Source organism: Epinephelus fuscoguttatus, linkage group LG10 (assembly GCF_011397635.1).
Source record: "Epinephelus fuscoguttatus linkage group LG10, E.fuscoguttatus.final_Chr_v1".
NCBI lineage: Eukaryota > Metazoa > Chordata > Actinopteri > Perciformes > Serranidae > Epinephelus > Epinephelus fuscoguttatus.
This window is the reverse complement of record NC_064761.1, coordinates 26825666-26842105: the sequence shown is the minus strand read 5'-3', so window position 1 is coordinate 26842105 and position 16440 is coordinate 26825666. Positions and strand designations below refer to the sequence as shown.

Genomic DNA, 16440 nt, shown 5'->3' with positions numbered 1-16440 from the left:
ACAGGTGTTGATACCTGTATTGTGAATTCCACTAATTTTCCACCCTGTCTCAACCATTGTCCAATTTAGAGAAGATTAGGCACTCCTCATCTATTAATTATATCACAAGGCAGATGAACTTAGTCATTTAGTAATCTACATTGATTTAGGTGCCCCTCTGAGCATGGTTGAGTCGGTGTAAAATACTTCACATTTGCAACACTTATCAGCACCTGCAACATGATGAAACAAAGGCACGTCAGTGTTATAAAGTCAGATGATAAGCCAAGGCTGCTTTGATAAGGTCAGTGTTCAAACAACTGATATTAAATGATCTACAGTTTCATTATAAGTGCATTGCTAGGCAACAGCTTGGGTTTATATTTACTTACTGTCAGACTTCTGTAGTTCCCCTGTGAGCTTATGTCATTTATAGTTATCGTGTTTAAAAAAAAAAGAGGCTGCAAGACAATCGGCTAACAAATCGAGTAAAGCTCGATTTTGCAGATATTAAATTGAAATGAAAAACAAAGTTGCTTAAAGGAAAGTGCCGGATCCACTGAGGATGAAGGTAACCAGAGTCTCTTTCTTTTAGTCAAGGACTAAAGATCAAGAAACTGGGCCACTCTGGATTTCACATAGCTCAGTTTCAGCTGGACATAGTAAACATGATCTAACTGCTAAGACATTGAATAGCCTTAATGTTGTTATCTGAATCCCTGGATTACTGTATATAAACCATCCATGTGAACTACATCCAGGTTGAGCCACTTTTCTATTTTAGAGACAGGAAAGGCTCTTCTGGACACCTGTATCTGTCCTCATGAGGGTTAAACACTGCTCTGAAAGTATGCCTGAGTAGGTCATAGACTAACCACAAGATTTAGGTTATTAACACAAGATTTACAGCACATGAGGGCCGAGGCACGTGCTGAATCACCTTTGTGGCCACACTTATAAATAGGCCAGAATAATTTCTCATTTCCCCCCTGGGGAAGTGCCTTATCCTGCCACAGAGCAGTGAGTGTGAGTGTGAGTGTGTGCTCATGATACCACAGCTAAATAAAGAAAAGGTCAGGTAAGTGCATGTATTCTGAGGCTCCTCATCTCCAAAGTACACTGACAACCAGTGTTTCTGTCATTAGAGCGGAATGGTATGCAACCTTTGTCTGTCGTGCCCCCCTTCAGAGGCTAATAAAAGTTCAATCATCAACAAAACATGGGAAAGCGAGTCATTCAAAAGGATCCATGTTGAACTTTATTGAACTACAGGTCAGCATTGTAGAATCTGCAAACTCTTGTCCTGTTATTGTCGCTATACTTTGTTTCACTCCATATTTTTACCACACATTCTCAACCCAGTGGACTTTCACAACTACATATGACATGTTAGACATCCTCCTGCATCTGTTGTTGATGTTCCGAGACGCTTACGCTTGCTACGTGCATCGTGTCTTTTCAATACACTTCCTTTTTTTTTTTTACAAGAAATGTAGGCTATAGTGTCTGTTCCTAAGATAAATACAGTCTTTTACAAAATAAACACAACGTTAGTACAACACCTTGTATTTATGTCTATTTCCGTATGCAACAAAACTACGTGGTTAGGTTTTGAATAACAATGATGGTTTGGGGGTGCCTAGTAGCTCAGTGGCTGGAGCACGTGCCCCATGTACAAAATGTCCCTGCCACAGTGGCCGTGGTTCTGACAGTGGTTCTGGCCTGCGGTCCTTTGCTGTGTGTGGTCCCCTCTCTCTCTCCCCCATTCACACTTGCATCTATCCTGTCATCAAGAGCAAAAAATTCCCCCCACCCCCCAAAAAAACATGGCTTAGAAGCAAACAGCGACCTTTCGGGTGAAAGTTCCAAGTATTATACCACTGCGAAAGATACCTTTTTGCGTTGGTGTCTGGCGCCGAAATCACTGACAAAATGATGGTATTTGACGAGTGGTGAATGACAACAGGCTGATATTTCCCCTAGTCATCCATGCCGCACCTGCAGTGACTCAATGCCCCGCAGGAACCACTGCATTAGAGGAACCATAGGTGGATTATGAGACAGTGGGACCAAAAGGTCTCACCACCTCTCTTATTTAGGAGCAAGACACACAGACTTTGTGGTTTTGCCTCTTTTCTGTTGTTGTTTTGCATCTTTTTGCTGTCATGATGCATCTTTATGTGGTTTTGTGTCTCTCTGGGGTCATTTTGTATCTCTTTGTGGTCATTTTAAGGAGTCTTTTCATGGTCAGTGAGTGCTACAGTGGTATGAGTGTTATTTTGCAGTTGAAGGCCGGGGGGGGGGCTGACAGGGGGTGCCTGTGCCCAGTAGGCCTTAATCCATCCATGCATCAGTCAGAAAGTAGAAGCAGAAGTGATTTGGGGTCATTTTGAGTTTGAGTTGTAAAAAGTCTGGAAGTCTGGAAAAGCAGAATCTGAGATGCGGCTATACAATTTTATTCATTTATCATTTGCACACCCTTAAAACAGCATATAATCCAGATAATGAAAAATAAGAAATATGTTTATACATGTGACTTCCCCTCACCTCAAGGAGATAAACAAACAACAACAAAAAAGGGGAAGAAACAAAGGAGAACAAAAAAAAAATACTACATAGAACATAAAGTACAACAGGAAGCACACAACATGAGTAGTAAAACTCTGTGGAAAACAAACCAGTAAAAACAAAGACATGCGTGAAGACCACTATTTTGATTGACACAATAACAACCTCTATGTCCCTAATAACATTAGCCGTAGGTAAACATCACCTGTCATGTGTGTCTTGTGGCCAAGGCGGAACAAAGGTGATTGTTGTGGCACTCTAGCATGTGTACGTGGAAACCACACTGAACTGAACACCATGTGCTAAAAATGAGAGCAGTAGTGTGACGGCTGCGGCTGCACGCACACAGGCGGATCACTTCAAGGACAAACAGGAAACAAAGAAAACAGACAACTACAACTACTAACTTCTCTGTGTGCTCTGTGTTGCATAATTTTATAAACACACATACAGCATATAATCATACTGTCACATAATGATACAGCACTGAGTGAGCCAGCTGTAGGAGTGTAAGAGTGTACGTGCACATGCACACGTCAAATGCAAATTGCCCCACCACAAAAAGGGCGTGTGTGAAACAGTGGCTACATTATCCAAAAGTCCAAGCAGTGAAAACAAAATCCAGTCTAGATGTGTTCCAAGGCAAACCTGACCTAATTTCTCACAGCGTGTGTTAAACACACAGGACTTTTACTTGAGGCATATATGTTTACATTTTTCAGATGTAACCTGGAACTCTAGTTAAATCACCCTCCTCAAATAACAGATTGGATTTTGGAGACAGAGTGGTCTGGACCAGCTGGCATCATTCAATAAGTATCTGACCTACATTTACAACTTTATTTAACCTATCACTGGTTACATTATTATTGCTCTGACTGACTTATAAAGGAACATTTTACATTGGTATGACATGAAAGCCGCCCGGTAACAGCCCTCATCTGAGCACTGACTGACAGCTGGTAGAACCAATGAAAACATCTGAATTACTGACTTGCCTTTCATGTTAACCATTTTGAAGTAATTCACTTCAGTTTCAGAAGGAAATATTGTCTTTGTACTTGGCTGCATTTTCACTACGATGGAAGGCTTGATTTACAGCGCAAAGGAAGTACGTTGACCATTGCATGACCAAAGCAGGATGAGGATAGCGCTTTAGTTTACCCCGGTATCTTTTGGGAGCGATCCCCAGTTTCCAAAGAGTATTAACGTAAGTTCGTTGCAGTTAGTATCCCCAGTAGCAGAAATGCCATACGGTGGAACAACCAGTGTAATGGTGGAAATCAAAATGTAGTGTGCTCTATGTCGTTGGTCAGTGTTACATTGAATTCTGCGACCTGTCAGAATCTGTGACCCAGCCCCTAAACCCTAAAAGTAACCCATCAACAGCTCACAAAACTGATTTTTAAGGGAGTTTGATATTGGGTCACAAAATCTGACTGATCACAGATTTCTTTGTTACAGTTGTGGATAGGCTGCTTACACCCTTACATGGGTATAAAGTGCACTACATGAATAAAGCTTGCCTTGTCTTACATGTAATAATAATTCAGTAAGGTATAATAATGACATGGGCCACTTCACTGCCGAATCTGTACTTTTACTCTTGATCTAGAAGGTACTTTGTGTTCGCAAATACCCCTGTCCTTTTAATTAAGTAAGAATCTTAAGGAAGGACTTTTGCTTGTAATTGAATATTTTTACTCAGATACTTTGTTTAAGTAACACTGTCAATACAACATACAAATATTGTGTTGCAAGTAAAAATCCTGCTTTCAAACTCTCATTAAAGTGAAAGTATGGTGTTGTACTTAAAGAGCAGTGTGCAGGATTTAGTGGCATCAAGTGGTGAGGTTGCAGATTGCACCCAACTGAGTACGCCTCTGCTCATCTGTCCCTTTTAAAGCTCATAGTAGAGTACATGGTGGCTTTCACTTCAACGGAAAAACACTAATGGCCTTATCTAGAGCCAGTGTTTGGTTTGTCCATTCAGGGCTACTGTAGAAACATGATGGTGCAACATGCTGTGCTCCGTGAAAGAGCACTTAACAAAAGCAAATGAAAACATGATTCATACTGTGCGTTCCAGTCCCCAGACTACACAGTGGACGATACGCTACATCGACTGTCAGAAGCCACAGTGATGGATGACAGCGCATTCAGGTGATTGATGACAAGTCAATTTGTAATAATAGGAATATTAATTGTTTATTTTAATAAAATAATTATAAATATAAGCAACAACAAAAGGGCATAAGTATTAAATAACAATAACAGAGATGTATAGACTATGTAATTTTACTATCGTGAATATTACATGATATATGAGTAAGTGGGTCAAAGTTTGGGGTGGAACGTAATGAGGAAGTAGTATGTCCTGATTGTGTGCATACTGTATGCAACAGTGCAGCTGCAGCAAAAGTAATAAGAAAAAGTATGTAATTTGGAACGCACCCTTAGTTTCAGGTGATTATACATACATGGAAGGTTAATTCTGAATATTATATTTCAATTCTGCCAATAGATCACCTAAATCCTCCACACTGCTGCTTCAAGGGCAGAACTTTCCACTGGGTCTGAATGTGAACCTTGAGCTCACATGCTACAACAGTGTGTGAGAGTTTTTCCATGGAGGCAATAAACCTCAGTGTCATCTGATGCACATCTGGAAGATATTTATGAATCCAGAGGACAAACTGACTCATTTATCAGCCTTTTATTCCAAATGGCACTGAAGAGACACATAAGCAAGAACAGGATGAGTCCTCCTAACACATGCACCTACGTACAAGTCCGTACATGCTTACGTACGCAAACACTGATAACAACAGAACATCCTCAGTGCAACACTCTGATATTACTGACTTAAGACAGACCCACTCTGCAGAAAGATCAGTCATATGATTAACCTCCAAAGCAGCTTTGATGAAAACTTGCCAGCGCTCATTGATGGTGTCTGATTCCACACGCTAGACATTAGTGCCAGGCGAGCCAGGGGGTTTAAATCATGGTGTGTCGACAAGTTAGGGACAGAGTGGTGTCACTGGTTGAGAGATCTTTAGTTCTCACACTGTGAGACCACTCGGCATGCTGGAGGAATGACACCCATCCGGTTACAGCCTGCCTGAGCTAACTAGACCTGGAACCCGTGATCATGTCCTACGACTTATACACACACACACACACACACACACACACACACACACACACACACACACACACACACACTCCCCTGCTCCTGTTTCTCACACTCACTCATGGATTTATACTCATGCAGATTGCTGAAAGGCTCTGAGTGCTTTCCAGGGTGTGAGGGTATATTTAGAGGGGGTTATTGTACTGTTAGTACAGGAGCAGAGACAGGAGGTTTCATACAATATGACCTCCTCTAATCCTGAATGTGCTGATTGCCTTCATCACCATGCACTCGGGACTGGCACCATGTTACTGGCTACTGGTCTGTTTGCACATTCAAGGAGCCAGAGTAGCTGTGGCACAAGATGAATGAGACAAAATAAAGGCAAAGGTGAGGAACTCTCACCTACTTCCTGTCATCTACAATCTCGGGCTTGGCAAGATATTGTCATTATATCAATATTGTGATATGAGACAAGATATTGTCAACACTATGAGGGATATTTGGTTTGTTACAGCAGCCTGAGGGTTATGTCTTGTCTGTTTATTACCTTCTTACCTGAACATCTTGGGGGGTCAGGAAATCTCGGAGCTTTGGGCGCAAGATATTAAGAAAGCAAAGCATTGTTACTTGAATTCAGTGTATTCAGTCTCTTTGTAATTCTAATTCTGTCTTAACATAACAAAAGCTTGGTTCTTGTCTGTATAGCCTACCTCTGTGGTTGTCTCTCTTTACGCACATTGTTTCTCCACCCTTTCAGCTCCCTAACTATAGAAAGGTTAGCTTATATGGTTCAGCTGGGCAGTGACTAGTGTCCTGACTGGCCTTCTAACCATGGGTTTTGTAGTCTTGTAACAAATGCCATGATGATTTGTAGTCCTTGTTGCATCCACCCTGTGAGAATGTTTCTCCCCTGTATAACACTACCTCTCAGGACATCACGACATGTATATTTTGAGTCTTTTAATTTCCACAATCACAACCTTGAAAGGCAATGAACAGTCTGGCAAAGTCTTCCAGACTAGTTTCATGTCCAAATGACCCATACTGTAATAAATGTGATGCACTGTGAAGCAGAGAGACTATCAAATGTAAAGAGCTCCCTCACATATCTCATGTATTACACAGTCTGGGTTAGATTTATCTAAATGTTCTGCAGGCTAATGTATGAAGGATGTGGACCCCTTTAAAACTCTACAGTGATTTTATAAATATAAACTTGACCTAATGTTGAAGTGTGTGACACAGCACAAGTTTAGATATGACATGCTCTGGAGGATAAGATGAGTGCTCTGTTTCTTAAATACACATAGGTGTAGATTTCAGGGGTAAGCAGGGGACATGTCCCCTCAATATTTAGAACATGTGCATTTGTCTCCCCCAGTAAAAACATGAAGTAGCAGGGGACATTTCTTTGATGAAATTTAGGACATTTACACAATAAATTGATATAAAAAAGCACAAATTTGGTGCATAAAAAATCACCAAAATGTAGGAAATTAAGTGTTTGATGCTCAGTTTGTCCCCCTAAATGTTGAAACAACTTGAAATCTGCAGCGGTGTAAATACACACTGAGGGTTTTAAGTTTAATGAAGTGGGATTCATGCATACAAGTTCATTTGAACTACAGCAAGAGGGTTATCTGGGTCCCAAATTTCAGAGCAGGAATTTCAAGTCACTTCATTTTCATATCTGTTTTTTATTTATTCATGTTCAAATCTGATGAAAACGTGACGTGACGTGCTGACATCCACACAAGGCATGAGATTTAGATTAAAAAAAAAAAAAAAAAAAGGTTCAGACGAACCAGAGCACTGATTTTCAGTGTGGGTCCACTGCCACCATGTGGTGAAGAGGTCAACTTGACCTCAGTGAGGAGATTCAACAGGTTTAATACAACCCAGTACTGTACAAAAGACACATACTCCAAATACCACCAGTCTATATTGATTACACAATGTGTCAAATACAGGACATTCCCTGCATATTATTAGCAGCCTTAATTTCTTGAGCACATGCTGAACCATATGAAGTTCACTCTGTTAACGGTGGTGAAAGAGTTAAACTAAGACGTGTGTGTTGCTCCTGTTGTGCACGGGGCGGAAAAAAGCATATTCCCGAGATTAACTCACATTACAAACATTTGAAGAGGTTTCAACCCAAACTCTCTCTCTCTCTGTGGTGATGCTGTGCGCAACTGCGTGACGGAGTGGAGTGTATTCAAAACACCACCCCATCACCCATGTCAAACTCAAATATTCGTCGTCAATGCCTCAGTGTTGGAGCTCCTCACATACAGACACCATCACACTGAGCTATGGAGAAGTTTGTGCTCGCACTGATTTGCCTGCTGAATGTTCTGGTGTGTTTTGGTACCGGTCAGCACCATTTACGCGCAGGTGTCGGACCGTGGAGACAGCGGTTTCAGTGGGAGAATAACGGCCAGGTGTACAGTTTACTGAGCACGGGCACTCAATATCGCCCACCTGCGCAGAGCAGAAGACGCACTCAGCTTTTATTGACAACAAAAAACAATTTTAACCGACATCACCCTCCTGTTGCGCTGAGATCCACCAGAACCAGATCTGGAGAGCTCGAGGACGTACCCGGGGGTCACTTTCAACAAAATGACCTCACTCAGATGGATGCGTCGGTTCTTGGTGTTGATGCTGGTCAGTATTTACTCGCCCCGGGACGACCTGGGGCACGTCAGTCCCCACCGCGCATCGCAACGTCTAGAGAGGCTGTGGCTGTGGGATACCCTTCTCATCAGGCACCGTTTAATGGCAGCGCTGCAGCTTTCACCACCACCCAGGAGTTCTCCGGCAGTGGAGTCCCTCGAGGAGGCCGGAGTACACCTGGACATGGTGCGCAACAGGCCACAGCGTCACCAGTAAGATCACCGGACTTTACGCACAGCCGAGGCGGCAGGATAAACTCACAATCACCTGCCCGGTCACCTGCTGCAGGTGGATGGGTCCCCATGGCTGAGGATAGTGGGAATGCTCGGCGCATTCCACAGCAAACACATTTAGGAGACGCTCGCAGTGCGCAAAGAGCGCAATCACTGACCAGAATCACACCGGAGTCAAACGTTTCTCCCACAGCACTGTCCAGTAACTCCGTAGAAATACACTTCTCACGCCCAAGGTCTGATGCAACAGGGACTACGGACATGGGTGACCCACGGGACCCGCACAGCATTCATCACAGGAACTCAGTTTTCTATAATGTTTACCCACCAGACCGCAGGAACAGGATGAATGTGCGCCCTCCACCAGGACCGGGATATGGCACCAGGTTCTTCCACAATGGTGAGGCGGACTGGAGACCTTGTAACCAAGCTTCAAAGAAAACCTTGATTGATTACACCCTGATATCAAAGTCTGAATAATAACGAGCTCTCTAAGTTACAGCTCATTTTCTGGTGAAGCCCTGAGCGAAGCAGATGCCTCATACTCATTTTCAAAATTTAAATCCCCTTTTTATAATGTATTTTTAATGGGAATGATTCTTAATGCCTCCTTACGGCAAAACTAATGTCTCCTGTATGAGAGCCTCTGAGCAAAACTGAAATTAGATGGCTGATTGATGGACTGCAGCGGGTCATTAGTGAGGTAGCCGGCCAGCAAAAAGTATAAAGTATTCAAAGTTCATAATCTGCTGAAGTATACTATTAAAGTAGGCCTATGTGGTATCAAATGTACTCAGGTAGAAAAAGTAAAATTACTTATTAACATTCAGATTTGTTCAATTTCCTATATTTTTTATATCAAATCAGTCGATGTGAAGATTTTTTGTACTTAGATAGAGGTGAGCTACACAATGTAATGTTCTAATGTGTGCACATCACCACATACATTTCTGTTGCCACATCACTAAATCACATATTCTCTGCCCCAGCTTCCTTAAAGAATGTAACTAAAAAGCTCCCACCTGTTTTCCAGAAGTACCTGCACTGAGTTAACGCATGCGTTCACATTAATTTAAAGTTGTGGATTCATTCTTTTCTGCAGGTCTCCCAGACTTGGTTCCTGACCCTTACTACATCCAAGCTGCCTCTTACATCCAGAGAGTGCAGATGTACGCGCTTCGCTGTGCTGCTGAAGAGAACTGTCTTTCCAGGTGCACTCATTTATTTGACATCACACAGCATTAAGCTGTCAGCCAAGTCAAGACCAATTACATCAGTTAATTAGCGAAGACACCAGTAGATTAAGGGTCAGCCTGATGATTCTTGTTTCGCCCTCTGTCCTTGATGGGCATTTTGTTGTGCACATGCTCTCTGCTGTGTAATAAAATGTTATACCTTTAAATGCAAAAATCAATGGGTACACACCTATAAAGAAATAATGATGATCGTTTAAGGTTCCTCTGAGGTTGCTTGCCACATTAGGATGTGTGTTGGCCTCGGTCCCATTTGGAAGCTATAGCAGAGTGATAGAGCGGCTGGACACAAACCTGGCAACCGCCCGAGATTCTCCCCTCTGATCTGAGCAGCCACTTTGCCAAGTAAAAGAAGCTCTGAAGTGAAAGGCAAAGGATTCCTGAGGTGAATGCAAAACCTGCTGAGGCAAGACCAGAAACCACCCCTGTCGCTTACACAGTAGTGCTCCATTATGTAAAGCGCCCAGCGAGGAGGAGACGGAGTTCAATGTGCAGTGAAGTGTGTGTGGAGGATAATGTGATGTAGAGATACCACAAACAAAAAGGTGAAAAAAGTCAGCCCCTGCTGCGCTCTCTCAGTGAGTTAGGTGTCACTTCTGCTCAGAGTGAAGATACTCGATGTGAACTTTGCTCATTATCTTGCTGTTTCCTTTTACTTCAGGTCTGCGTATCATCCGAGTGTGAGGGACCTGGACTACAGAGTCCTGCTGCGGTTCCCACAGCGTGTGAAGAACCAAGGAACAGCAGACTTCCTCCCAGTGAAGCCCAGACATGAGTGGGAATGGCACAGCTGTCACCAGTGAGTTCAGTGTTATAATACCCAGGGCATGACCAGTGGTGGAGGGAGCAGGGGCATAAGCAGTGTGATTGCACTGGGGCCTCTGGGGTGGAGGGGCCCTTGGAAGTGATTCAGATTACCACCTTGGAAATGTACCTGTGTTCAAAGATAAATGATAAAAACAAGAATAATAATCATTTTAAAATGGTGCCCTTATATATGTCCTCAAAAAGACAAACTCATTCTTTTTTCTTTTTCCTTTAAAAAAATATTCAGTAGCTATCTAAAACAAAATTATGTCCTTTTCTTCACAAGCTATAAAATCTATAAATATGCTATAAAAACTATTCAATGAAATGATTAATTTCTTACTTTTTCTATGTTTTTGTCAGCTGCACATTGATGATTGCTGGGTGTAATGTATGTTGAAGTTGTCCTATGTCAAGTCTCTATTTGTGTCAAGACAATACATGCACGATAGCGTGCACCATGGCCCATATCAATAGCATGCCTATGGGGCCCGTCATAACAGTGTGCACTGGGGCCTGTCGTAACTTCCTTACGCCACTGGGAGGAAGTATTCGGATCATTTGCAGAAATAAAAGAACTATAACCACACTGTGAAGATACTCCATTACATGTAAAAGTCCTACGTATAAAAGTGTGTAAGTATAATCAGGGAAATGTATTCACTGTACTGTGCACATACAGTAGTGCGTAGACTCTGCCAAATCTCAGGATCAGTTAACTTTGATGTTTTTCAACCTAGACCCTAATTTCCCATGTTTTTGACTGTGACTAATAGAATTTTTTTTAACCTGGTCCAGTACTGAGCGACAGGGCTGCAATGTAACCATTCAGGGCAATTATGCACTGTCAATTTCCGTCCTCTAAAAGTGCTTGTTTTTGCCACTCACATCCATCCATCTATTTTCAACCACTTATCCAGAGCATGTCGTGGGGGCAGCAGGCCGAGCAAAGCACCCCAGACATCCCTCTCCCCAGCAACACTTACCAGCTCTCTGATTCAATACTGGACCTATTTAAAAAAATGTTGCTGGGAAAATAGGGGCCACATTTAAAAATGCAGATGTTACCCTTTAATTATAGAAAAATGTAGATCACTGTTTCTTGTACTCGTTGTCTTCATTATTTCATTAGTTTTGTAGCTGCCAGTGTGCTGAGATGTAAATATCGCCCATGGGTCTTTACAGTGTAGTAAAATGTGCAAATCTGGATGTGCATTAAATGTCAAAATTAACAGCGCTGTTGTAATAACAAAATGCACAAAGAAATCTAACATTTATACACAACAGTGAGACATAATGCAAGGATAAGGCAGCATTTATTAAGACTGCAGCACCACTGGCAAAATCACTTTCTAATCACAATCCAGCTCCTCCTGTCTGCATGTCCTTGGGCAATACACTGAATCCCAAATTGCTCCTGATGAAACGATGCTCTCTTTGATCATTTAAGAGCCACCCAGGCAGCTCTACGTTGTGCCAGTTACAGTTTGTTCAGTTCCTTTCTTGGAGCTAATATGTGAATGATGGAACAAAATATTAGATGTGAGAAAACAAGCAACTTTATCTTAGAAGAAAAACCATAACACATGCAATATCTGAGCATCTTTTCCTATTCTGGCCACTGTGCCATCAAAATTAGCTGAATGATGATTTTCACAACACATTTGGAGTAAAGCTCTCATTTGGATCTGTGTGTCTGTGTGTCTGCAGGCATTACCACAGCATGGAGGCCTTTAGTAACTATGACTTGCTGGATGTCTCGACTGGACAGAAGGTCGCTGAGGGACATAAGGCCAGTTTCTGTCTGGAGGACACGTCCTGTGACCCGGGGATACAACGACGCTTCGCCTGCACTGCTCACACACAGGTTGGTCCCTCTGGGCTATGATTTATCATGACTGCGGGATAAACACTTTTCCTTAAGCCAACAGAAGAGTAATGTAAGTTTGGATTTTTCTCAGGGGCTCGGCCCTGGTTGCTACGACACGTATCACGCCAACATCGACTGCCAGTGGATCGACATCACAGATGTACCACCTGGAAACTACATACTGAAGGTGTGTACAACTGCTTTATGGAATACAATTGTTTCTCATCCTAAGCAGACTTCACAACAGCATGTTTTCATATAACCAGAATCAAATGATACATGTGTTTCTGCTCACCCAGGTGACAGTGAACCCGTCTCAGTTGGTTCCAGAGTCAGATTTCTCCAACAATGAGGTGCGCTGCGACATCAGGTACACAGGAAGCTACGTCCAGGCGAAGAACTGCAGGATCACTGTGTAAGTCAGTCTTGTGTTCTCACTCCTTGTAGCTGAGATCAGAAGTAAAAAGATCATTGACGTCTACTCTTTGTTCCACAGAAGCTGACCTGACTGAAGACAAAATAAGTCTCATAGAAACATACACTTATTACCTTCTTGTTGCTTTATATCAACAGTTGCTGCTCTGTTGTGCAGCTGTTTTACTCTCCAGTGTTTTCTATTTGTATTTATGTCATGTGATATCTTGTAGCTACAACTAGGCTAACTAGGTGTTAACTTATGTTGTTTGTAAGAATATACTTTTTTAAGCAATGCAAGACTCTTCTGTTAGCTGTGTGTGTGTGTGTGTGTGTGTGTGTGTGTGTGTGTGTGTGTGTGTGTGTGTGCAGGAAACTTGAGGAAAGTGTGTTAACAAATAGAAAGAAAACAAGTTATTGTTAACGGAATACTTTACCCGCTAAATGATCATTTATATATCAGTTACTCACCCTGTGTTATGCTGAGTTCGGATAGGAAACCTTGTTTTTCTCGCATGCCTCCACGGTGAACGAAGAATCCAAAAACAGAAAATTCTTGATGATTTTAATAACAGCAACACTATATCAAAACATCCATATAAACTTTCAGACAACTCGTGCAGTATAATCCAAGACTCATTTATCCAGTCATATGCTCAGTGCTTCCCATACACATGCATTTTTAGCTGAAGTCTTAATATTTGAAACACAATGTCCTGTGAGAACTTCTCCATGTTTTTAGCTACGACCCAGATTTTCAACGGCTTTTCACCAAACCTCCGGGAACTGTTGACCTAGTGGGTGGAAAATAGTAGGTAAAGTTAGCTAACGTTAGCTAGTAACATTAGCCTGATGTGAGCAGTACATATACGTAGCCTAACCCTGTGCGCTTAATTATCAACGCGCCTTGTAAGGTTAGCAACGTTAAGAGGCCTGGAGGACGTGGTCATTTGTAACGATGATCGTGTCAGCACTGATATATGCAAATCTGTCAAGTTTCAGGAAAATCCCTTTTCCTCGTCTTGTATGGGTCACATACGACATGTGTTTCAATTTTCTGATACTGCCTGCAGGTATCAATCAATCAATCAATCAATCAATTTTATTTATACAGCCCAATATCACAAATCACAATTTGCCTCACAGGGCTTTACAGCATACGACATCCCTCTGTCCTTATGACCCTCGCAGCGGATAAGGAAAAACTCCCCCAAAAAAACCCTTTAACGGGGAAAAAAAAACGGTAGAAACCTCAGGAAGAGCAACTGAGGAGGGATCCCTCTTCCAAGACGGACAGACGTGCAATAGATGTCGTACAGAACAGATCAGCATAACAAATTAACAGTAATCCACATGACACAATGAGACAGAGAGAGAGAGAGAGAGAGAGAGAGAGATGCAGGTAATGACAGTAGCTTACAACAACATTATTGAAAGTAATAATATTATAGTTATAGTTCTGGCTACTGTGGTACAATATGTTGAAAGTATGTATTAATATCTGGCAGTATACATGTGTGACAATAGTCGTGTATAATAACAGTAGAAGTATGACTAATGACTAATGATGGCAGCAGCAGCAGGAGGCATCTGGCAGGACCACGGCAGCAGCACAACCACACACGTCACGCTGTCCAGGCACCGCTGCGATATGAGTTAATCTGAGAGACAGTGGAGCACAAAGGCTCCGGAGAAGAAGCCGAGTTAGTGACATCCAGAATGGTCGAGTTAGCAAGATGCAGTAATAGAATACGAGAGAGAGAGAGAGAGAGAGAGAGAGAGAGAAGAAGAAGAAGAGAAGGTGCCCGGTGTATTATAGGGGGGTCCTCCGGCAGACTAGGCCTAAATCAGCCTAACTAGGGGCTGGTACAGGGCAAGCCTGAGCCAGCCCTAACTATAAGCTTTATCAAAGAGAAAAGTCTTAAGTCTAGTCTTAAATAAGGTATCATCCAACCTTTTATGCAATCACGTTTCTCTATATCCGATTCACGCAGCATCTACAATTTTGCTCTTGGATAATGGTCACATGATGCAAACAAGCTATTCATCAAGAATTTTCTCAGCTTTGGATTCTTCACTTATCGTGGAGGTGTGTGAGAAAAACAAAGTTTTCTTCCTGAATTCAGCCTATCATGGTGTAATTGATATAATGATATTGGGGGGTGAAGAATTCCTTTAAGGCAGTGGTTCCCAACTGGTGGGTCGCGGTCCAAAAGTGGGTGACTTGCAAAGATGTCAAGTTTGTAAAAAGAAAAAAACATTTTTGCATTGTTGAAGTGCTGTTTCCTGCTGTCGAGTGAATAACAGACAGCTACTAGACAGAGATGGCAACCTTGCTCGACGACATGGCCAAATGCAAGTATAATGCTGAATATATTTTAACTGTGTGGACCTTGAACTAATGACAAAGGAGAAATCTGGACCTTTTGGCCGGACTAGTTGGGAGCCACTGCTTTAAGGAAGCTTTGTAAATTCATTCAGTTGTACTGTTCGACTGAATTGGTGCTTATCTTGAAGTCAACAATGGTGCTCAGCATTTTGTGTTGTCAGTGAGACCCTCAGTCTATTATCGACCACATACTGGAGTGTAAGACTTACAAGTGCTGTTAAAATATAAAAACCAAATACTCTCATGCAGCATTTCCAGCAGGATGGTGTGTATGATTTGTGCACAAATGTACAGTCTGTTCTCTTATGATCTAGTCTGAAGGGTATTTGACTGAATGGTGTTCTGATTTTTTAGTATATTTAATAATAAAGTTTTTCCTTTTTTAAACAAAGCCACCATTGAAGATGGATGCCTTATTTAAAAAATCTAAAGGGTCACTACTGATGGGATAGTTTGAATAAATATGTAAAAACACGAGGTCATTCCACCGCCCATTTAGCATTAACAGCAGTTAACACAAGCGAAGGGCCATTAGCATGAGGAGTGGTACATTTCTTAAATGCTTTTAGAATAACACACCTCAGAGAAATACCTGAGTGATTCCAACTAGCACGTTGACGTCTCTCGGAAATGGCACCAAAAGCCGTATAGCCTCGCACCACCAGCCTGTTGTTGCACGTTCGTCATGTTGTGTTACAGTAGATGAGTGATTGAGAAAACATTTATTCACCTGGCACTGACTCCATGTGAGGTGTCTGGGAATGCTCTGTTTACACTTTGTCACCAGATTTATTAGGAACGCTGTCTGACTCGGTAATGTATAAATAATCACCACAGCTATTTCTTCAGCACACTTCATTCTTTCTGTTCATTTTCTGACCATGCTCTTTGCTGTCCAGCACAAACAGATTCCTTCATACACTTTTAATGTTAAATATAGAGGATGAATGAAAAAGGCTTTTTACAATTTGGCGCTACAACCTCTGGTACAGTTTGTTTAAGCACCATAACTCCCTGACAACACCCTGTATGGTGGAAACATAACGACTGCAGCAATTTATCCCTCAACAGAAACTTTTGTGTGGTCCTTGCAAAGTGGAAGATTTCAG

General features: G+C 42.0%; 1 protein-coding gene across 1 annotated transcript; it reads left to right on the top strand.

The window, feature by feature from the left end:
- The first annotated feature begins 7949 nt into the window (after positions 1–7949).
- loxl5a (lysyl oxidase-like 5a) lies at positions 7950–15540 on the top strand. The gene is made up of 7 exons (XM_049587694.1): positions 7950–8998; positions 9701–9809; positions 10513–10650; positions 12369–12525; positions 12620–12715; positions 12828–12943; positions 13025–15540. Exons 1-7 carry the CDS (start codon positions 8002–8004, stop codon positions 13029–13031), a joined length of 1620 nt encoding a protein of 539 aa, XP_049443651.1. The 5' UTR covers positions 7950–8001; the 3' UTR covers positions 13032–15540.
- The last annotated feature ends 900 nt before the right edge of the window (positions 15541–16440 follow it).